General features: G+C 40.3%; 6 protein-coding genes across 6 annotated transcripts; 2 read left to right on the forward strand and 4 right to left on the reverse strand.

Moving 5' to 3' along the window:
• Window positions 1–1,671: 1,671 nt before the first annotated feature.
• LOC135717199 (protein HIRA homolog) lies at window positions 1,672–4,885 on the forward strand. Its single transcript, XM_065239166.1, has 5 exons — window positions 1,672–1,888; window positions 1,947–3,901; window positions 3,972–4,086; window positions 4,152–4,401; window positions 4,461–4,885. Exons 1-5 carry the CDS (start codon window positions 1,852–1,854, stop codon window positions 4,858–4,860), a joined length of 2,757 nt encoding a protein of 918 aa, XP_065095238.1. The 5' UTR covers window positions 1,672–1,851; the 3' UTR covers window positions 4,861–4,885.
• A 3,127-nt stretch (window positions 4,886–8,012) lies between these two features.
• Window positions 8,013–9,272, reverse strand: LOC135717200 (cytidine deaminase-like). The gene is made up of 2 exons (XM_065239167.1): window positions 9,009–9,272; window positions 8,013–8,922 (listed from the first exon to the last, which is right to left on the reverse strand). Exons 1-2 carry the CDS (start codon window positions 9,067–9,069, stop codon window positions 8,516–8,518), a joined length of 468 nt encoding a protein of 155 aa, XP_065095239.1. The 5' UTR covers window positions 9,070–9,272; the 3' UTR covers window positions 8,013–8,515.
• A 6,474-nt stretch (window positions 9,273–15,746) lies between these two features.
• ATPsynG (ATP synthase, subunit G) lies at window positions 15,747–16,451 on the forward strand. Its single transcript, XM_065239170.1, has 3 exons — window positions 15,747–15,821; window positions 15,887–15,942; window positions 16,053–16,451. Exons 2-3 carry the CDS (start codon window positions 15,903–15,905, stop codon window positions 16,310–16,312), a joined length of 300 nt encoding a protein of 99 aa, XP_065095242.1. The 5' UTR covers window positions 15,747–15,821; window positions 15,887–15,902; the 3' UTR covers window positions 16,313–16,451.
• TBCC (Tubulin-binding cofactor C) lies at window positions 16,422–17,520 on the reverse strand. Its single transcript, XM_065239169.1, has one exon. The coding sequence runs from the start codon at window positions 17,518–17,520 to the stop codon at window positions 16,465–16,467; it is 1,056 nt and encodes a 351-aa protein (XP_065095241.1). The 3' UTR covers window positions 16,422–16,464.
• Window positions 17,521–17,582: 62 nt separating this feature from the next.
• On the reverse strand, window positions 17,583–17,807 carry LOC135717204 (uncharacterized). The gene has a single exon (XM_065239172.1). It carries the CDS (start codon window positions 17,805–17,807, stop codon window positions 17,583–17,585), a length of 225 nt encoding a protein of 74 aa, XP_065095244.1.
• On the reverse strand, window positions 17,775–18,399 carry LOC135717203 (uncharacterized). The gene is made up of 2 exons (XM_065239171.1): window positions 18,135–18,399; window positions 17,775–17,961 (listed from the first exon to the last, which is right to left on the reverse strand). Exons 1-2 carry the CDS (start codon window positions 18,262–18,264, stop codon window positions 17,804–17,806), a joined length of 288 nt encoding a protein of 95 aa, XP_065095243.1. The 5' UTR covers window positions 18,265–18,399; the 3' UTR covers window positions 17,775–17,803.
• Window positions 18,400–20,943: the final 2,544 nt, after the last annotated feature.

The raw sequence follows: 20,943 nt of genomic DNA on the forward strand, positions 1-20,943 counted from the left end.
AAGAAAACCACTTACTGCTTTGCCAGCAATCGTAAAAGTATCATTGAAAAAGCGTTGCCAGATGTATTGCCTTTAGCAATGGATTTAAGTTTATTAAAACAAGCAATTGTGAAGTTAGACTCATTAATATAGATGAGTGGATGTATTTAATGGTGAATAAATATTAGAAACTGAGTAAATAAAACAAAAACGACCATTCTAGGCATTTTACCGCTCCAATTTAAAAAGCCACAGAAGATTGATTTCAACACTAACAGGGTTGATGGCAGCAGTGCACGTAGCCTGGTATTCGCTTTCCCGCTCAGGGGTGTAAACAAACTTGCATACAGCGAAGTCTGGCAGTGTGAACGTTTTGTCTGCTAGATTCTTATGCACTAGATAATGTGACATCACATTTGCTGTTGTATTGAAATGAAGGAAGAAAAGAGATGGTTAAATTTTCCTCACCATACCAGTTGATATTTATGAAACATGAGCAGTTTTGGCGTGGGGACATGCACTTCCAATAAATTTTACCCATACCTTTAGAAAATGATGATCGAATAATATTTCAAAAAGAAGAAGTAAACAAATTATTGACCCTTTGTAGAACCTTAAACCCATTATTTGTAAGGTTCACTTCAAAAATAAAAAGCAGCGCCGCTGGTGTAAACAGCAAAAAAAAAATGTAATATCGATCAATGTAATTCAAGCTGATGTATGAAATAATGATGTAATAGCAAAAAGCAGATACAATATTACATCAATGGATGTAATTTTGTTCGCAAAATCGATGTACATCGTACAACGTTATATTACCCAACCGATGGATTGACCTGCTTGCAGCAGTTTGGATGTAATATTCATAACTTTTTTCCGGTGTAGTGGTAAGCGTGACTGCATTTTTACTCCAATGAGTCTGGGTTTAATCCCAGCCGAGGTTGGCGGGATTTTTCTGAGGCATAAAAATCTTAAGGGAAGTAAAGCCGTTGGTCCCGGCTCATGTGTGTTTGAATGGGTGCGATATCCTACGCAGGTGTGAAAGCTGCCTTCCTGCATATTCGATTGCCGTCAATGGATGGCAATCGATGTCCGTAGGTGATTGGCAATAGATTGCGGAACAGAGACCGACGTTAAATAAAGGAAAGAAGAAGAACTTCCAAAAAACATTATACATAAGGTTAAAACTTCATGACACAAACGTTCATATAAAGTTCCATTACCATTTCAGTAAAAGTTTAGCGGGGATAATAAACAATTTTGACCATTTTCGGTAAGGTCAAGTTATGGTTCGCGTTTATACGAGAAGGTTAACAAGTGATATTTTTTTTAGTGTGCATAAACTGTGGGCAATATTTCACAACATTCTGAGACCCTTTGGCCCATTAAAAAATGTTTGTTTTATTAACGTAAACGCAAAACCAATGGGCACCACAATTGTAATAACGTCCTCGCTTTGCGTAACGCAGACCGATAGCACCAATTGTGTTTATGGCGCTTTTCGGCTTTTGATTCAATGTGTGGAAACAGGTAGGGCAATGTGAGTTTGTCATCTCTTTCGTTCTCGTGTTGTTTAAATATATGATAGAGTTTGACGTCACACTCCATCAACCAGAAGAACGAAAGAGACGACAAATTTATTTTGTCATACCTGTCACCACATTGTTTTTGATTCGCATCGCTTTAGGATCATGTTTTGGTCTCGTCGATTGTAATTTTTGCACTAATTTAGCAACTAATCACTTAAAATATTAACCAAAAGTAGTGAAAATCGTGAAATGGTGAGTTAAGGTACAATTTCCGCTAAAGCTATGTGGAAAATTGTATGAAATTCTTTAGAAAAGTCAGTTAGAAATCTGGACCCAATTCATCATGAAGATTCTGCAGCCAGCTTGGGTTCACCACGATGGTAATGGGATAAGTGGAAATATTTTGCAATCGTGATCTTACCTATTTGTTAATTTCAGAAAAGGCTATTTTTTCGATTGACATCCACCCGGGTGGCGAGAAATTTGCCACCGGAGGTCAGGGAAATGATTCCGGCCGGGTCGTGATTTGGAATATGGCACCGGTGATCAGCGAGGAAGCAGAGAAGGATAAAAATGTTCCGCGGATTCTGTGCCAAATGGACAACCATCTAGCTTGTGTGAACTGTGTCCGATGGAGCGGTAGTGGCACAATGCTGGCATCATGTGCGGATGATAAGCTGATAATGATTTGGAAAAAGAGTGCCGGAGGAGGAAGTTCGTTTGGATGTGGAAAGACGGTGGAGCATTGGAGGTGTATTGCTACCCTACGGGGACATGCAGGAGATGTGCTAGATCTGTCGTGGTCACCGCAGGATCAGTACATTGCCAGCAGTAGCGTGGACAATACGGTCATCATTTGGGATGCTAAGGAATTTCCGGCAATCCTTCAGGTAATGAAAAGTCACACAGGGCTGGTGAAAGGAGTAGCGTGGGATCCGGTCGGAAAGTTTGTTGCATCGCAGAGCGATGATAAAACGTTGAAGATTTGGAAGACTTCGGATTTCACGCTGTTTAAAACGATTACGGAACCATTTGAGGAATGTGGAGGTACGACTCATATTTTGAGATTATCATGGTCTCCGGATGGTCAGTACTTGGTGTCGGCACATGCCATGAATGGTGGAGGGCCGACGGCACAAATAATCGAGCGCGAAGGATGGAAGTGCGATAAGGATTTCGTAGGGCACAGGAAAGCGGTCACTTGCGTAAGGTTTCATAATGCGATTCTGAAAAGGATGGTACCAAAAACGAACAAATCTCAGCAGTATTGTTGTTTGGCCGTTGGATCACGAGACAAGAGTATATCGGTTTGGCTGACTGCTTTGCAGCGGCCACTAGTGGTGATTCACGATCTCTTTCAGGATTCGATCTTGGATCTTAGTTGGAGCCATAACGGCTATATCCTGCTGGCTTGTAGTGGCGACGGACACGTAGCTTGTCTTCAATTTAGTACTGAAGAACTTGGAACTCCACTATCGGAAGATGATCGAAACAGTTTGTACCAGCGAATGTATGGAAAGGATATTACCGCCTTTGATTTGAATGGTCAATCTGGCAAGGATTCGATTATAGAAAATGCCGAATTGTTGAATGTATCTCAATGCAAATTAACCGCACCAACATTAATACCTCAGTCATCGCAAAATGCCACTAAAATAATCTCATCCGCCCAGCCCCCAGTAGCTATGCAATCGTCAACTAGTCAAGAAACCCAGCGACCAATCTTAAAGCAAATTGAAACGAAGACTGCTGACGGTAAACGACGGATTACGCCGATGTTTGTTCCACTTAATGACGACGTGGATGTCCCGGCCTCCGGAAGTGGTACATTTTCCAGTAGCAGCGCCGCCAGCAAAAGCAACATCATCTCTGTCGAACAACAACCCGTGCCTACCGGTGTCAAGAACGTAAGCGAAATTGACATCGAAAATCTTACGGCCCAAACTGCCAAACTTGACAGTCGACTGAAGAAATGCTCAGCACCCGAGCCCCCGGGGCGGACAGAATCAATTCCAGACGTTGATACTAGCACGAAAAGCCCAGCGAAACGTCCAGAGGGTAGTCATCAGCCTGTGCTTTCCGGCAAAGCAGTGCCCATCAAGGGAAATCCAGTAAGAGCCATCGGAGAATACCGAGTCCAGGTCAGTAACGGGGCAGTGAAGACCGGCTATGGACCACTGGGTAAAGTAGTGACCAATCTGTTGACCCTTCCCCGACCGGATAAAAAGGTTTGGGAAACGGTCATTGGATCGCCGGTTGTCAGCTTTTCTGTTGCCAGGAAGTACGTCTTGCTTTGCAGCATAGATGGCAGTATCCGATTTTTTGACATCCACACAGGATCGCCAGTGCTGCCGGTGATGAGTTTGACTAGTCCGGTAGTTCATTGTACGTTTGTAAGTATCGAAGGAATTGTTCTCAATGGAAAGAATGGGCCGCTAATCAATATTGGTACTCGTTTTTCAGAGCCATGATTGTCGACTGGGTGCCGTGCTAACGGAAAATTGTACGTTGCGAATATGGGATCTGGATGAACAGACGATCTTCCTGAATGGCAGCTGTCAGGATATTATGGGGTCGGGTAAGTGATCACGCAGTTAAAAAGCAAGTGTTTTAAAGAATAATTCGGATATTGTTCTATTCCAGGTTACGCTACACTGCTGCACGTGTCGGACCATGGAATCCCATTCATTATCTTATCGAATGGATCTTCGTTTTCCTACTGCAAAAAACTGGAAAGCTGGCTCATGACCAGCTCATCGGATCCGATAATGCGCCATGGGTTGATGACCACCAAAATCGGTTCCACGGTTCGAAACATTAAAGCATTCCCATTGAGCACGGTTCAATCGTTCTCCAACTTTCAACCAATCAATGCCCGGAGTTTTCTGGAAAAGTAAATCACTTTGCTCTTATTTAAATGGATATTCCAAACTTAAACTTTGTATCTTGCAGCCCTAATACCGCCTGGCAGAACTCGGCAATGCTCGCGTTTGTAGAAAACCAGATAAAGATAGCCGAAATGATCAATTCTCCGCCGGAAATGAAACACTGGTATCTAATGCTGGGCTTCCAGCTTGCTCAGCATGGGACGGAGGATAAGATCCGGCAGGTTTTGGATAGTCTGCTTGGATCACCATTCCGGATGGAAGACGGATCCGAATCGTCCATCCTGGGCATCTCCAAGCACACGTTGCTGGAGGAAATTTTGAACCAGCTGAAAACCCAACCCAAATGGCAGCGAATCTACACGGAGTATGCGGAACAGCTCAAATTCTTTCGGCAGCAAACCACCGAAGACACAGACATGAAGGCAGAAGTCGATCCGCATGCCGGCATGTTGCAGTCTCTGTAAGTACTTGAAGTTTGACAATATGTTTTATCGATCAGTCGCAATATGATGTTTATCGGTCAGCAGGTCTGAAGAGTTGTTATATTCTGGAACAGTCCGACAGCCAACCGGGGTTTAATTTATTGGTACTGCCATCATGACCAATTCTACAGAGGACACTTAAGTTAATAAATTTTCAACTTTCGGTTTTTTTTTTAATCTAATTTAAGTCCTCTTTTTCGAACGGATTTGAACACAACAATTGAATTTTTGTTCCTAAAAGATGTCTTCTAAATTTATTTCTGTTTCCATATGAACTGTTCGTAATCGTTCTCTGTTGGTTTCTGTAACAATTTATAAGTTTCGAAGACAGTAGGTGATTGACCTAAAATCTCCTATCCCCGTATTGAGGCTACCATCTTAGGTGTAGCTTCCGGGGAAGAGTATTTCCAGAACAACATGTGAAAAGGGCATACAAGCTTTTTGCAAACAAACCTTTGTAAGCCCTTTTCTCACCAACCGAGGGTCGCCCAAGCAAACCAGCAATATCATCGGAAAGGGTAAAGTGCCCCCTACCCGGTGATGTTAAAGGTTTGCGTTGGTGTCATATGGGTGGCGAGAAAAGGGCATAAGAAGGTTTGTTTACAAAAAGCTTGTATGCCCTTTTCACATGTTGTTCTGGATTTCTCAGTCGCTGGATGCCAGTCAGACGCTGTTTGTGCCGCACCTCCGTGGTGGACAGACAGGTTGGCGAAGCACACCTGCTATTGCCGGATTGACAATATTGCCCACGGTACACCACCCCAATGAGGTGGATTACCGAGGTGAAGCAATCGCTTAAGTTGTGTGAGTAAAATCCCTGTACGATACAAGCAATTAGTTGCGTTGAATTTTTGGTTTACTAATACAACAATATTGTACGATCTGCTTCGTCTCTCTGTAGCTCATTGACACCACTCCTGTGTCCGTTAGGGTGGGTCAACTTTACAACACCCTGTTCCCCACTGCTCTTTCAATGCGTACTGAGGTGCAAAATTTTGCTTTTTCCTTTCTTTTTCGTTTATTTAGAAGGCTCAATCGCGTCAGCTTTATGGAGCCGATAATTCATTGTTCATAGTTATTTCTATGCTAGTAGGAGTTGGGCCGAATACCCACGGCTTACCCGAGGTTAGACGGGTACATTGTCGAGGTGCTTGAGGGTGAGGTTTCGTTGTAAACTGCACAAAATTTGAACGAATTTGGTTATAATCTCGATTTGCGGGAGCATTTTAAATGTTGCATGGGAGAATGTACGAGAAACGGAACGATCCTATTCATTTGCTTGCCAAAAATCCAAATATGGCTCAAATTTCATCAATTCTACACAAACTTCATTTGGAAGTTTCTTCTGGCTTCCCCCTTTAGGGTGTCTCCCGACTTCCGTAGATTTGTTTTTCCTATTTTCCTTCTGTATAACCTAACTATTTCTTTAAAAATTACTGTAAATTTCACAGAAAATCATTGATTTGACAATATTGCAAACATTTTACCATGTTTTTTTAAATACATAATTCAGATTTATTGACACATAGGTTAATGAAAAATACCACTTTGAAATTAATGACAACAATTGTTGCAATCCTTTGACCGTTTGACTGCTGATTTTGAATGTTATTGTACGTAATAAAATTGAAATTTATGCAGAAAAATCTACTTCTATGTTATAAAAAACTCGTCAAAGTAATCATATGCTATCAAGATTATTCTTGATATCTGTCACCTAAAATTTTCAACGTGGCAATTAAAAACGCAATTAATAATGATCAATTTTTCCCCGCATCAACGAAACCACCATGACACAGGCCTGCACAGATGTAGGACATTTTTCATTAAATGACCAGTTTTACGGATGTTCAGGATCCCTCCGATCCAAATTCATTCATGTTGCATCACAACAATGAATTACCGGAAATTAGCGGGGCTTTGGCATATTTTGTTTACGAATTAACCACTATTACGGATAATTTTAATCTTCCGGAGGACCACTCCGTTGCCAGCAAAGTGCGCAAACGGGCATTAAAAAAGCAGCGGAGCTTTAGAATATTTTTAACGAGTTGACCACTTTTACGGATATTCCGGATCTTCCGGAAATTTCTTCATAACTTCACAACAAGTAATTTAAAAATAAAACGGGGAGGTCTAGAATCATTTTTACGAATTGAACGCTTTTTCGGATGTTCCAGATCAAGAGGACGGTTCCGTAGCCACCAGCATCATGTTGGTCTCAGATTCAAATTCATTAATGTAGCATCACAATAAGTGATTTAAACAAATCGCTGAGGTATAGGATCTTTTTTATGAATTGACGAAATCTTCCGGAGGACCGTCGTTTCTAGAACCACTAGGTCTACAGTTGTATCTCAATCTTCAACCTTCAATTTTCATGATTTATAGGAATATCAATATAATCGAGAAAAAAATAATCACGAAGCTCTGTTATCAGTTTCAGCTCGAAGTTCGCCGATAGGTTTAGCACCTACCGGTGTGAAAGTCAAAAATAAATAAATTAACCATCGTAATGGCAACGACCGGTGCGAAATCTGGTTGCTTACTAAAATAGCAACGGCTAAAGTTGTCAAATTCGCGGCCTGAATAGGAACGCACCGATGCGGGTTGTCTAAGGGTGTCCAGAATACAAGAGTGAGCGAGCGAGATATGTTTTGCTGGATTTGATAAAGAATCACAAATAATTGTTTAAATTTTGTTAACACAGCTTATTGATTCCAAATTCGTCCTATGAGTTTAAATTTCTTCCAAACGCATTGAAACGCCTCGAAAATTCTTCATCATACGGATGAAGGCAGTAAAATTGGATTAGCTAGTGTTTAAGAACAATGTGTGTAAATATTCATATTATGCGTTCTTATAGATTTTGCTTTGTAGCATAGGAACAAATTATTAATTTGTGCACTGTGAAATCATTGATATTAGTGGTGTTTTCTACTCAATGGAGTAGAATTGTTCCCAACAGTATTTTTGGTAATGTTATTGCTTGCTTGCATGTTACAGAAGTCGCGATAGAATTAATTACAAAGTAGAATTAACGTTAGCTTATTTCGTTCGTAATTGGAGCTGCATTTTGAGAGTTCAGGACAAGTGGGTAAATATTATAGGACATTTCCGTCAATATACCATCATTTTAATATGGTGCGCTTTATTAAACATATACGATTGAAGCATTTGATACGATAACATCGGTGGAATATTTTTCTAATACCATATTGCTACATTCTAAATACACTAAACAATGGTTAATGTAGCCTCATATGTTTTCTTCTAGTCCGAGGGTTGATTTTATCATATCTCTATCGACGACTATCACCTATATGTGGTTTGACCACGCGAATCGTTACAATCTTGTTTCACAATTGCGTTACATAGCGCGTCGTAAACGTGTAAACGTAATGCGTAAACTCAGCTACACTTAAATGGCGGCTACTGGTATTTTTACGATTGTGTAAAGTTTTACGATGCGCTATGTGAATTCCCCTAATATCTCATCCATTGATAAAACATATGTTTTATCTACCTACCGTTCTATCTTGACAAATATTAGCCAAGCACTCGTAAATCTCCTAAGCTATAAATTTAAGTAATGCCTTTCTTCTAGTTCCACTCGTTCTCACATTCATCCACACCCCTACTGATTCAGAAAGGTCGGCCGAAACGCATGGGGCAACAACTTGTACAATGACGTCATCATTACGCGTGCTGGCGACGGTTTTGCGATGTAAATGGGAATGTCCTTGGGGCAGAACTCAGACAGGGCCTGTCGACATGTGCCGCATGGCGTGGTAAACTCCGTCTCCTGATAGGCTACCACGGCGATAGCTTCATACTCACGGAATCCTTCGCTAATTGCCTTGCATATGGCACTCCGTTCGGCACAGACACTTGGACCAAATGTGCCATTCTCGACATTACACCCGGTGATAATTTCGCCAGTCTTTGTTCTAAGTGCTGCCCCGACGGCAAAGTTACTGTACGGGCAATAGGCGTTGTTGCGTACCTTGATAGCGGCATTGATGAGCTCATGCACTTTTGCATCTGTTGCATGCAAACGTATAGAGGATGAAAGTGAAATTAGAAAAAAGGGTTAAAGCAAGGTCACGCCATGCATTTTAGATACTCACCAAGGGATGAAAATTCCACTATCGTTTCGCCATCGACCATCCCGTTGACGTTGTTGTTCATGGTTGCCTTGTGCGCTGTGATCTGGTTGAATAGCGGGTGCGAAATGAAAGATTTTTCTAACTCACTTTGCTTGACTAGAGCAGACGTAACAAGTACGAATTTGTAGAATAAATATTTATAAAAATAACCCTATCATAATGTTTTGCCTATGTGCTCTTGGTGATGTCACAGACGTGTGATGCAAATATTAGCGTTAGTTCAAGGTTATCTAGACGATTACAAAGTAGACCCACTTATCCAGGATTTGCACAGTAACAGATTTTGTCTAGTTTTACTTCTACATACTCGAGTTGCAATAATGCAAGTGGATTTCGCTATCGAATCGTAACTGTTCAACGAGCGACCAATCGGAGATTGTTGATGTTATTGGCAGGTGCGATGATTGTATGATAAGCATGCTTCTAAACACTACCACATCGGTTGAAGTCGCTCTAACGGTATCTCTTCACTTTTTTTTGCAGTGCTTTCTGCATCAATGTATGGGATTGATTTACTACCCAACGCGCTCTCTATGTGGACATACGAACTATATGACGAGCATACCGTGTGATACCGTTACATGGGTCACTTTTAAGGTTTCATTAAATTTTATTTAATTTACATCCCACTAAGAATACTTTATTTCTACCCATATAACCAATTTGGGTGATTACCGTGATTACTTAACCCTCTCCTTCCCATGGTAGGCGCACACTCCAAAAAATATGCACGTTCGATCTATGTGAAAACATAGGTAGCTTTCGTCCATACTACTTTTCAAGTTACATTTACGTTAATTCCATGTAGCCAACGTCATCATAATGTGTCTCCCATTTAATTTTGCGCTTATTGTGAAACACATCCACTTCATGTGTGAATCTTATGCTATGAACCATGCCTGAATTCTATTGATTTGCATTGTGTCTCGTTTGGAAACTATGTGCCTCACATGGTGATATCAATAGCATTGCGCATCACAGTTCAATGTTCTACAATATTCCACTTTCTCGACTTCCACTTTACCGACTCTAAAAATGAATCGACAAATATATAAACAAAGCGCCGCCAGAGGGCAGAGCTTACACATGTCTTTTTTAACGCGTCTGATTTGGGATTCGATCCTGGACTGTTTTTGGGGTGTGCTGCTGCCGTTGTCTTCGTTCGATCTCACTGCGCCACTTTTGTTCTCATATATGAGGCTGGTTGATAGGATGAAGCCACAACTCTTGTTTTCGATGTTTACCTTTCTGAGCAAACAATTCACATCGCATTAAAAAGCAAAACACTTTAAATCATTCTGTTTTGAACGGTAGTGTGATTCAATGTTCAATACACTTGAATACTTTAAAACATTGGAAACGTGTATAACACGTTGAACCATGGCGAAATACACTAAACAAGATCGACGGAAAAGAAATCAACAGAGAAAAAATTCCTGTGGCATCAACGAACATGAAATTCACGTAAATTTTTTCAAAATTTAATTTGACATTGACGCGAGGCACTTGGAAATGACTGCAGTGGAATGTTAAATAGGGTGCAGGTGGTCCACAACAACTTCAGTCCGTCTCGTGTTTGCCAATCTACCATAAAATAGTCAGCACTTATTTAAGCTTCTCCGTGTGTTTATTATTCTCGTCCATATATATTCTTGTGGATTCAACTGAGTAACTATAAAAAAACATGCTATTGATTTTAAACAAAAACTTTTTTCTCAAAACAACCACTCAAGGGGTTGCTAGTGTATGCTTTGTTAATTATTCACGAATTCTTGATCGCTGGGAATGCTTGTGAATATTTGAGGCGGTCAGGTTAAGTTTTTTTTCACATTTATATCGCTGTAAATCAACTGAAAAGTGTTGAGGGAATTTATATCTGTAACGTAACCAGTTCGCTTTTGTTTGCTAATCTGGTTAATGTTATACTTAATTATCTTAAAGATAAATCGTCCAGCCCAAACCTTTGTAGGGGTAAGCGGTGAGATTATCATCATCATCAACAACCTTGTAGGAACTAATAAGAATATCTGTGAGAAAATTTCGGGTTCTATATGGTTTTATATGCAGCTGACTATCCTCTGAACGTTTCACTGGGTTTTTCGTGCGAAAGCTCAAAAAATTTCGAAGAAGTTCCGAACTGAAGGAGCTGAAGCAAATTGGAAAAATTAGAAGAGTCTGTGCCTACACGGTTAGAAAAAAATGTTTATTGGTTGTTTTATCTTTTATTCCAAATGTTATGAAATTGCTGGCCAAGAGTTGTTTAGTGTTGAGTACAACATCTACATCCCTTCTCGAGATGTGGAGATAGAAGGCGTGGTCTCCGACGCGAGTCTGTCTGTCGAGGACTTGAAACGTGCCTCGGGTTGTTTTAAAAACTACAAGGGACAGCCCAATGGGGTTGTACGCAATGATGACGTAGGACTACGTGGTATTATATAATAAATATTTTTGTTAACTGCAGCAGGAGCTTGTGTTTTGTGTAGGAATAGGAATTTTAGCGGGGTTTTCTCTGTTTATTCTCTTTAGTATGACTATGATTGCCCTCAGATTATTAACCAAGGCGCGTACAACCCAGGCGTTTTTTGTTGATTCTCTTGTATTTCGACTGGAATATCACTGGAAACGCACTACTTACCTGGAACTACCCCAACACAACAAATGAATGCAAATGATTGTCGGTACAGGATGAGTAGTGGTAGATCTCATTCCAGTAACGACCCACTTAGGTTAAATCTAACAACCTTAAACTGAAAAAATCATCATTCGATCACATCCCTACCACCTTTCAAATCCCGACAAGAAAGTTAATCAAAAGCCCCTGAAAAGGGCCGGTTTTTTGTCAGAGTCGATGATGCTAATTTACCTCCGAAACCGTACAGAGTGCGTCCCTATCGCTTCAGAGCGTAAACGACATCCATTGCGGTGACGGTCTTCCTCTTAGCGTGTTTCTGTGTGTGTAACAGCGTCTCGAATAACGTTCTCCAAAAACACCTTCATCCGTCGTTATCGTTATCAGAAATCGACTGAACTGCTGATCCGCAAGTTGCCTTTCCAGCGTCTGGTCCGTGAAATTGCCCAGGACTTCAAGACCGATCTGCGCTTCCAGAGCTAAACTGTTACACACTTAATTTTTTTCGCCGAGATTCCAACAGCCGAGTAGTTCTGCAATTTATTTTGCTGAGGTTCAGTAAAACAATTGCCGAGACTCAGCTAACAAATATCATTTTGCTGAGATATCAGCTAACAAACAGATATTTTGCAGATATATCAGCAAAAGTAAATGCCGAGGTAATCGGCTGTTGGAGATTTTACCGAGCTAGATTAAGTGTGTATGGCTCTACAGGAAGCTAGCGAGGCTTATCTGGTCGGTCTGTTCGAAGATACCAACCTGTGTGCCATCCACGCCAAGCGTGTCACAATCATGCCAAAGGACATCCAGCTGGCTCGTCGTATCCGTGGTGAACGCGCTTAATTTCCTCGTCGAAAATCTTACAAAACCGGCCCTTTTCAGGATCACTACAAAGATTCCATAAGAGAGTTATTTAAGTGAACGTTTAAAATTCAGATATAGATCGGCTAAGTTTGTTCTATGGATTCTATGCAATCAGTAACGGAGCAAAACTATTCCGTGTACGGGTTAAAAAAACATGCTCTCAAAAATGTACGTTCAATTTGTTCATGCGTTCGCTTTCTGACGCGGGGTTGGTTTCGAGATTTTGAAAACAAACATACAGCCTGGACCCATACATCCCATGAGTCGGGCTAGCAAATCATCGCGGACTGGCACTGCTCACCATACACGGTACGGTACATGGGTCGAGCCAGAGACGATGTTTAATAAGAGACGCGAAGACTGAAGCCAAAATTTTAAATGTTCCAATCGAAGCGTCAAACGCGGTTCCAATCGAGCAATGTACACTCAACACATGCCAAGCGCACGGCCATGGATTATCACCAACAACCAAGTAACAAAACGGCCCTTTTCAGGGCCACCAAGTTCATTTAAGAAAAGAGTTTAAGAGTAGAATGTTTAAAGAACTACAAAAATAGTTTTCACCATTAAGTCAAGGCTATTTTTTTCTCTTTGATGGCGCTGTTCCATTGATAGTAAGTTAGAAATTTGGAAAAGTGGATTGAACGCTTTGGATGCATATTATGGTAAAAAAAAAGTCAAAGGAAATCATTCATTATCGTTCAGTTTTTTCTTCGAATTTTTTGTAAAATTGTATTTTCTTGCAGAATCCCTCCCCTTGGCTAGTTTTTTAACCTGGACGTTGGTGGGCGGGCCTAATCTTATGCTTCATAGTGGAGCGTTGGAGACGGTTGGTTTAGGTCATGCATCGTTGGCTCATGCCGTGACAGAATAGCGTCATGAGCATGCGATGAGGACTACTGAGCTTCCCCTCTCTGATGAACCATTGCATAAGAGAACCAAAGTTCTAGCCTGAAGTGATAGTATCACACTTGTTACTCCTTTATTTGAAAGCCGCGTTGTAGTACGCTTACGTATAGGCACTGATGTTGGGTGCGATACTGGCGGGTTTTGCCGCAAATCACTCTTATTTTATTTATTTTTACGCAGATAGATTTATTTGGGTTTGCAAGGGAATTATACTATTGAAATATTTCAGAAAGTGCACAACAGTGCTCCTTCTACTTGCGTGACAAGCTTTCGTAGTTGAAGCATATACCCTATGTAATTTAAAAATCAGCTAGGAAACTAACTTCAAAGTGAAGCATTTTAGTCACTTGAAGGTGTCACCTGGGACGAACTAATATATATTAAATATAGGTCAAAGTCAAAAACAACTTGAAACAGGTTAAATTTTAGATTACATTCACAAGTGCAGGTACTTAATAAAGCATGGTAGGTAGATTAGAAATTTCAATTATTTATTAAATTAGACTGGAGATATCATAATCATCAAATGAACTTAAATAAGAAAATTTAGACAGCCTAGTAGCATTTAGTGGATTAACAGAAGAGTTAGGATGCGGAGGGTCCGCTTAAGGAGGCAACTAGCCCTTAAAGCAACTGGCAACTACCCTTTTATGTATTGTCTGTTTATTTTGATTATGGCTTTAAAATATCAATTCGGTATATATGTGAAAGGATGAATCAGTGGGAGATGGATTTTCGGTTTCTTTACATTTAGCATCACTATGTGTCATTTCCTCAAAACCCCCCAATAATAAACCCCCCCTTGCAGAATATGTTAAAAGGGAGGGAATTTTTATGTATTTTTTATGCAGAATATGCAAAATGGGAGGGACTTCAAATGTTATTCCCCTATGTGATATATTTTTTGAGTGTATCCCCTGTTTCCAAGTTTGGTTACAAGATTACAACCAATGTGGTCGTTGATGTGAAATTGCATGAAATATTACGCAATTCCATCCTCTCTATTCGCACGCGTCCGAGGATCGGAGGCGAATGCCACTTCGACTTGTTTCGTCTTCTTACTACTCTCTGACGACTGTGCTGGGGAAGCAGCATATGCATGTACGTAATTGGTGGATTTGTTAATTATTTCGACGCTTTTGGACAATGCTTGACATTTACTACTTTTTCAATAGTTTCTTGTTGAACATTAACAGTCAAATGCATTGATATCGATGCGTAAGCGTAGCCCTGATCGATTGGTGATAAAATTATTGAAAGTGGTTCAGGGGCAGCTGAGTTATTAACGTTCAAAATCTTTCATAATTTGGTTACATGTTTCATTTTCAGTTTTCACAAAGTGTACCCCTATATAAAAATCAAAGACTTAGTCCTACGTAAAAAAAAAGGTTGTGTACCTCGGACTAACACTAGACAGCAAGCTCCATTTAATACTCCGTTCACATTACAGCGTATATCACGTGATATACGCTGTCTTGCAATGAGCACTCATACATCTAGTTTTTACTGGAAATCCTATGTATGAGTGCTCATTGCAAGCCAGCCTATATTACGTGATATAGGCTGTAATGTAAACGGGGTATAAGCTCTTATCATGTAACATTAAATGCGGCAAAGTGGCAACAAATGTAATGCCCTCAAAACCATTCCTAACTTCTCGCAATGGTCAATTAAAAATTGATTTAGTTGTTTTAGAATTGACGAGCACAATTTGCGAGAATCATGCTTAACTATACACGGCGAATGAGAACGACCCAAATTTGAGTTTAGTTCACTCATAATCGCCAAAAGTGCAGGAACTCAGCGATGAGTAAAATTTGTCTCATGTTTTTCTCGGCTTACTGTTTTTCAAGATGGGGCTGAGATGCTGTTATGGGCAGAAATACTGTTCGGCTATGGCATTCAGTCGAATAATTGAGTGCCCCGCCATGGCCAGTGGTGGTCAATTTCTCTTCAAGCCATCATCGAGGCAAAAAAAAACGTGAGAATTCCATTAGAACAACTTAAGAACTTTAGCCACAAGAAGTCGGTATGAATTTCGCAAATGCGTTATGAATAATAATACCATTACAAAAAATAATAAAGCGGAGCAGACTGGATCCGATCCATTGACGTTGAGAATACGGGTTTTATATCTGGACCACCTGTGTCATTATCAAATGTTACGCCTGATATTTAAGAGGCGGTATCCTCATCGCTCATATGAAAAATAGATGGCGTAGCTATCAATGAGATTCCCATCCCTAAAAACGATTATCAGCCGTTAAATTTTAGTTCAGTGCATTTCACGATCTGTCAGTGGCTAGTGCAACATTTTAACGTCAGATTCCTTCGTGCTGGTTTTGGAACTCGGAAAGCGACAGACCGAAAACGTAAGTTGCTTTGGAAATTGGAAATTTATATTGTTTTAAGCTTAATTTCTCCCATCTTTCATTAGTTAAAAGTATCTTACGATGGCTTCTCTAGCAAACAAGGGTTCCTCTCTGGTGTCGAGTAAGTATCGCAGCGCCATTTTTTTCAAACTACAATATCACCTCACCCTCTCCAATGGCCACTGATTGTGTGGTTACATAATTTACTGTAATAAATACTTTTGCTTCCAGCGCTGCTGAACCAGGCTCGGCCAAAGTTCAACGTATTCATGAAGTACGCCAAAGTTGAGCTGACGCCACCCACACCAGGAGACATCCCAGCCATCCGCGACGGAATCGCTCGCATTGTTTCGGGAGCCCGCACCGGAGCCTGGAAGAACCTGACTGTGAAGGAAGCCTGGTTGAACACTTTGGTCACCGCCGAAGTTTGCTTCTGGTTCTACGTCGGCGAATGCATTGGCAAGCGCCACCTGGTTGGTTATGAAGTCTAAATCGATAAAAACCTCCGGTGAATACCATCTACAAGCTAGGTAGGGTCGAATCAGTTAAAAACCCGAAAGGAAGTGATGGATCTTGTAAGAAGAAAACATTTCGTTCGAGTCGATAAATAATTACTACTGTAAAAACAAAGCAAGAAGCATTTTTATTGAATCGTTTTATAAAGCGCAAAGGTTTGTTGGAACTGGTTTTGATAGATGTTCCAATCGATAACGTTATGTTCTTGTTCGAGGATAGACCAATTCGGAGAGGGTTTGTCTGTGGCGAGCCAATTAAAATCGTCCAATTCATTCCAGTTGTTTACAACGGGATCCAAGCCGGAGTGGGTGAGGTCGTCTTCCAGTTCATCATAGCCATTGTTGTACTCGGCCACATGAATTTGTTTGCAGTCTTCGATGATAGCTCGGGATGTCACTTTTAGGTATAAATCACAATTTTTCGACCGATGACAACGAAGTTGCTGACAAGCGACAACGAATTTGCAATTTGTGCAATCATCTAGGAATATTGATCTTGAAGTTGGTCCACAGATGACTAGACAATTCTTTAGTTTAGAGAATTGCAGCGAGCCAGAATGCCCTTCCAATCTCACGATGCAATTTGTCAAATCCGTCGCTGTTACCGTCTGGTCATCAATTGTCTTACGTGGAAGTACAATAAGCTCGTTCTTTCTGCCGGAAAATGTCCATTTCATTCGATCACCTTCGGCGTCCGAGCTTGCCCCTGGTCCTATCTTATCAATGGTATCCTTTCCATCATGGTTGGTTTTGACTATCTTCTTACTTTTGAAACCGAACTTTTTCTTAGGGATCAGTTCGTTTTTCAGATTATCCAATTTTTTGCCAAGTTCGTTGATTGTATTTTGGCAAATTTTGATCTTGTACTCGCTGAGGAAGAACGTCGAAGTCGACAGATAGCGTTGCAAGTCGTAAATTTCGTTCTGAACCTCAGCGAAAATCTGGGCTTTCGAGTCGCTATTTGACACCGTGTCCAGACTGTCCCTGATAAGTTTGACCTTTTGCTCGAAGGATGCCTCAAAATACTGGATAGCTTCGGTTTCGTCGGCATCTTTCTGACGTTCGAGTTTCGCTGCCTGAATTTGTATTTCGCGTTCCTTGTGACGACGGTTGAGAATTTCGGTAATTTTTTCCTTTCCACTGAAACCACTGCTGTGGTCGCTATGGTCTACAATTTCTGCCATGATGATGAGAATGGTGCACACAGTAGTGTTTATATATCTGCTTACAATAAATCGAATTGCCTTTACTCGTTCTTCTTCTTTAGATAGATTGGTTCACTGGATTCGCTTGCTTCCTTCAACTTCTTCATAAACTGCGCTTTCTTGCTGGTATCTTCGACTGTTCCACCGTGATGCTGCCGCTTAATTAGTTCTAGTTTCTCCTTGCTTGGTGTGGTTATCTCGGACAGTACATAACCCGCGCCACCAAACACTGCTAGATATACTACGGATTTGATGTAAACATTCATGGTTTGGATTCACCAGCAACACTCTTTGCACGTTCCTGGGACCAAATTTGTTCGTCGTGGGTCCTAATCGACGTGTCTCCGCCGAGGAACTCGCCCACCTGGTAGTAGCTTTCCAAAATTACTGGATAATTTTCCTTTACGTAATGTCGGAGATCTACCCGTTTGAATTGATTACATGAAAGAAAGGCAAAACGCGGATCAGATTAGAAAAAAGCGAAATCTACGGACGGAGGGACAGCAAAAATTTTCCAATGTCTTCCCGAACAATCTGTCCTCTAACAACATGACAAACAAACACTTTTGCAAGAAAATGTTGCTCAATCTTACCTCTGCTTGTGTTGAGTCGGTACCAGCCTGCGTATGTGACACCAAAGGCGACCGCTTCGACTGCAATCAGTATTTTAGCCGTATTTTTGATCACTCTCTTGTAACCGGGTCGGGAGCTTTTATGAAGCATAATTATCTAACTAGCAGACCAGGAAGCATTTCCAGGAGTAAAACTAATTTTGACCCTCGCAGTGACAACACAGGTTTCAGTTTTTATTGTTTTGACCGAGAAACGTAACTAGGGAACCGACCGGGTGTGTTTGATCCAAACCAAACCGAGGCAGCAACGGGACAACTTTTTCCAATGAATGACGATGATTCACAAAACGTCAAGTGCGTGGGAGTGTGTGTGGAAATTGATGTGGAGCGGCACGAATACCTCTATAAAAGTTAAAAACCTAATATGGACCAACAGGTCTGTGCCATAAAAAGGGAGAAAAGTTAAAAATGATAGATAAATGTTTTGTGTCAGGCAAGTAGCCTCGTAACTTCATAACCAGAGGGACGCAATAGACTGGTCGATAACCCGAATGGTTAAATTATTCCACAAATAATCTGTATGATACCCTCTACACTGCCACTCATCGCAAGTCGGTCCCATTTGCAGTTTTTTTTTATCAAAACTAAGATTTTCAATATGAGTTTTAGCTACTTCTTCTTCTTCTTCTTCTTCGCATTTCAAGCTTATTGCATATCGCATATTAGCTTATTGCGTGCTCTCAACTTAGTGTTCTAGATGCACTTCCATAGTTATTAATTGAGAGCTTTCGATGCCTGTACCATTTTTGCATTGATATGATTGTGTGGCAAGTCCAATCATACTTCTATGCCCAGAGAAGTCGAGAAATTTTCCAACCCGAAAAATTCCTAGACCGAACCGGGAATCGAACCCAGCCACCTCCAGCATGGTATTGCTTTGTAGCTGCGCCTTTACCGACTGAGCTAAGGGAGGCCCCAGTTTTAGCTAATCACCCATAAAATTCGACACATTTTTATTGGCAAATTTCCATGTAAAATTTAATTAAATAAAAATGTAAGAATCCACTCAGAAGTACACATGAAATTTATGAGTCAAATCAATAGTATGTGTGGTTACACATGATTTTTATAAGTACACATAAAAAGTATGTGTCGTCGATCATTTGTTTATCACATTGCTAAAATTCATTTTGTGGGACACATAAAAATAATCATTGAATTTTTATTAGCGTATATATTTGCATGTTTTTCTTACATTACTTCTCATAGATACTACACTTTGTTCTGGAAAAGTTTGGAAAAACAGTCAAGCGGGTTGTCTTATTACAAAAGAAGCAATAGAACGAAACGTGTAAAACGTCGTTTAATTTTTTTATTGTATATTTTATGCTGAAGCTCGGATTGATGGATTGGAGCGTTTCAGATGGAAGATACCCTCCAGTGGACATTTTGCAAAAAAAAATCGTGACTAATTAATTATATGATTTGAGTAGTAGCTATACTGAAGATCCTAGAGATGTTGTCCCTTCAGTGGTAGGAAAATCATTTTTGCAGTATGGAGAATATCAGAAAATCCACGATTTGTGACTAAACATGCTTTCACAGAAGAAACAAATAAACGAGTGTTTGCCTTATCACCATAGTAATGTACTCGTGCAATTTGTGTGCATCTAAAACTGCTCATAAAGTCGATAATGAATAAAAACTGAACATTTTCATGCATTTCCAAATGGTTTCCTACCATTCCCATACATTCGAAAGTGACTGGCCCTCTGGATGTGGATGATGTCAAAAACAACAAAACATGATTAATTGGCGTCTTGCAGTGAAACTTTTGCGAGCTTTTGCCACCTACATTTCGAAGTGAGAATTGTTATATGGATGATTATTGATGAATTTACGCGAAACTACACCAGTGCATGCGACACCTAGGCTTGAAATACAAAACCACAAAAGTGATGTACTAAAAAATATTCCATACCATTTGGCAGTTAGCAAAACGTTATATCATTTTCACATCATTTCCATCTGCTTGTCGACCGTCACGCAAAATTCTCCAAAGGAAACAGGTGGTTTTTGCGGAAAATCACTTCATAAATCAAAACTAATCTTTTCTCGGGGAAGCTGTTGCTTAAATCGCGTTTGATTGATAACTAACTGCTATTCTTCCAGTGATGTTCTGTGATGTTTTCATGGCAAATCATTCATAACAATTTTACACTCAAAGGGAAAGGTTACCTCCTGCGCAGCTGCATTGTTCGGAAATGGTGAAAATGCGTGATTGCCACAAATCTGTTCGCTGATGACACATTCATTTCCGTTAATGGAAGAAGTCTTCGTGTTATTTGAAGCAGACTGCAGAAAAGTTTAGATATTTTCACTTCTTATTTACAAAACTGGAAGATTTCTACCAACGCTTCCAAAACTTAACTTATAATATTTCCACATAAGCCTAGAGCTTCCTTTTTGAAACCTAGTAGTTGTCACATAGTCACTATGAACGGAGTTCCAATTTTTTGGTCAGGTCAAGTGAAATATCTTGGATTAGTACTTGACCAAAAATTAACTTTTAAAGATCACATTGAGGGCATTCAAGCCAAATGTAACAAATATATAAACTGTTTGTATCCGCTTATAAACAAGAAATCGACGAAATGGTGACGAATAAACTTCTAATATTTAAACAAGTTTTTAGACCGGCCATGCTTTATGCTGTGCCAATATAGTCTAGTTGTTCCACTACCATGAAAAAAAAAACACTTCAAATGATTTAGGACAAAGTTCTGAAGATGATTTTGAAGTTGCCTCCCTGGTACAGTACTACTATAGA

This window comes from Ochlerotatus camptorhynchus, unplaced genomic scaffold (assembly GCF_037179485.1).
Source record: "Ochlerotatus camptorhynchus isolate MF236.1 unplaced genomic scaffold, CSIRO-AGI_Acam_v1.1 ptg000052l, whole genome shotgun sequence".
Taxonomy (NCBI): domain Eukaryota; kingdom Metazoa; phylum Arthropoda; class Insecta; order Diptera; family Culicidae; genus Ochlerotatus; species Ochlerotatus camptorhynchus.

Coding starts and splice junctions, on each gene's coding strand:
- ATPsynG (XM_065239170.1), top strand. CDS start 15,903: ATGGCTTCTCTAGCAAACAAGGGTTCCTCTCTGGTGTCGA. Junction 15,943..16,052: donor GGGTTCCTCTCTGGTGTCGA/GTAAGTATCGCA, acceptor TTTTGCTTCCAG/CGCTGCTGAACCAGGCTCGG.
- LOC135717200 (XM_065239167.1), bottom strand. CDS start 9,069: ATGAACAACAACGTCAACGGGATGGTCGATGGCGAAACGATAGTGGAA. Junction 8,923..9,008: donor AGTGGAATTTTCATCCCTTG/GTGAGTATCTAA, acceptor TGCATGCAACAG/ATGCAAAAGTGCATGAGCTC.
- LOC135717203 (XM_065239171.1), bottom strand. CDS start 18,264: ATGCTTCATAAAAGCTCCCGACCCGGTTACAAGAGAGTGATCAAAAAT. Junction 17,962..18,134: donor CCGACTCAACACAAGCAGAG/GTAAGATTGAGC, acceptor TCAAACGGGTAG/ATCTCCGACATTACGTAAAG.
- TBCC (XM_065239169.1), bottom strand. CDS start 17,520: ATGGCAGAAATTGTAGACCATAGCGACCACAGCAGTGGTTTCAGTGGA.
- LOC135717199 (XM_065239166.1), top strand. CDS start 1,852: ATGAAGATTCTGCAGCCAGCTTGGGTTCACCACGATG. Junction 3,902..3,971: donor CGGTAGTTCATTGTACGTTT/GTAAGTATCGAA, acceptor CTCGTTTTTCAG/AGCCATGATTGTCGACTGGG. Junction 4,087..4,151: donor TCAGGATATTATGGGGTCGG/GTAAGTGATCAC, acceptor GTTCTATTCCAG/GTTACGCTACACTGCTGCAC.
- LOC135717204 (XM_065239172.1), bottom strand. CDS start 17,807: ATGAATGTTTACATCAAATCCGTAGTATATCTAGCAGTGTTTGGTGGC.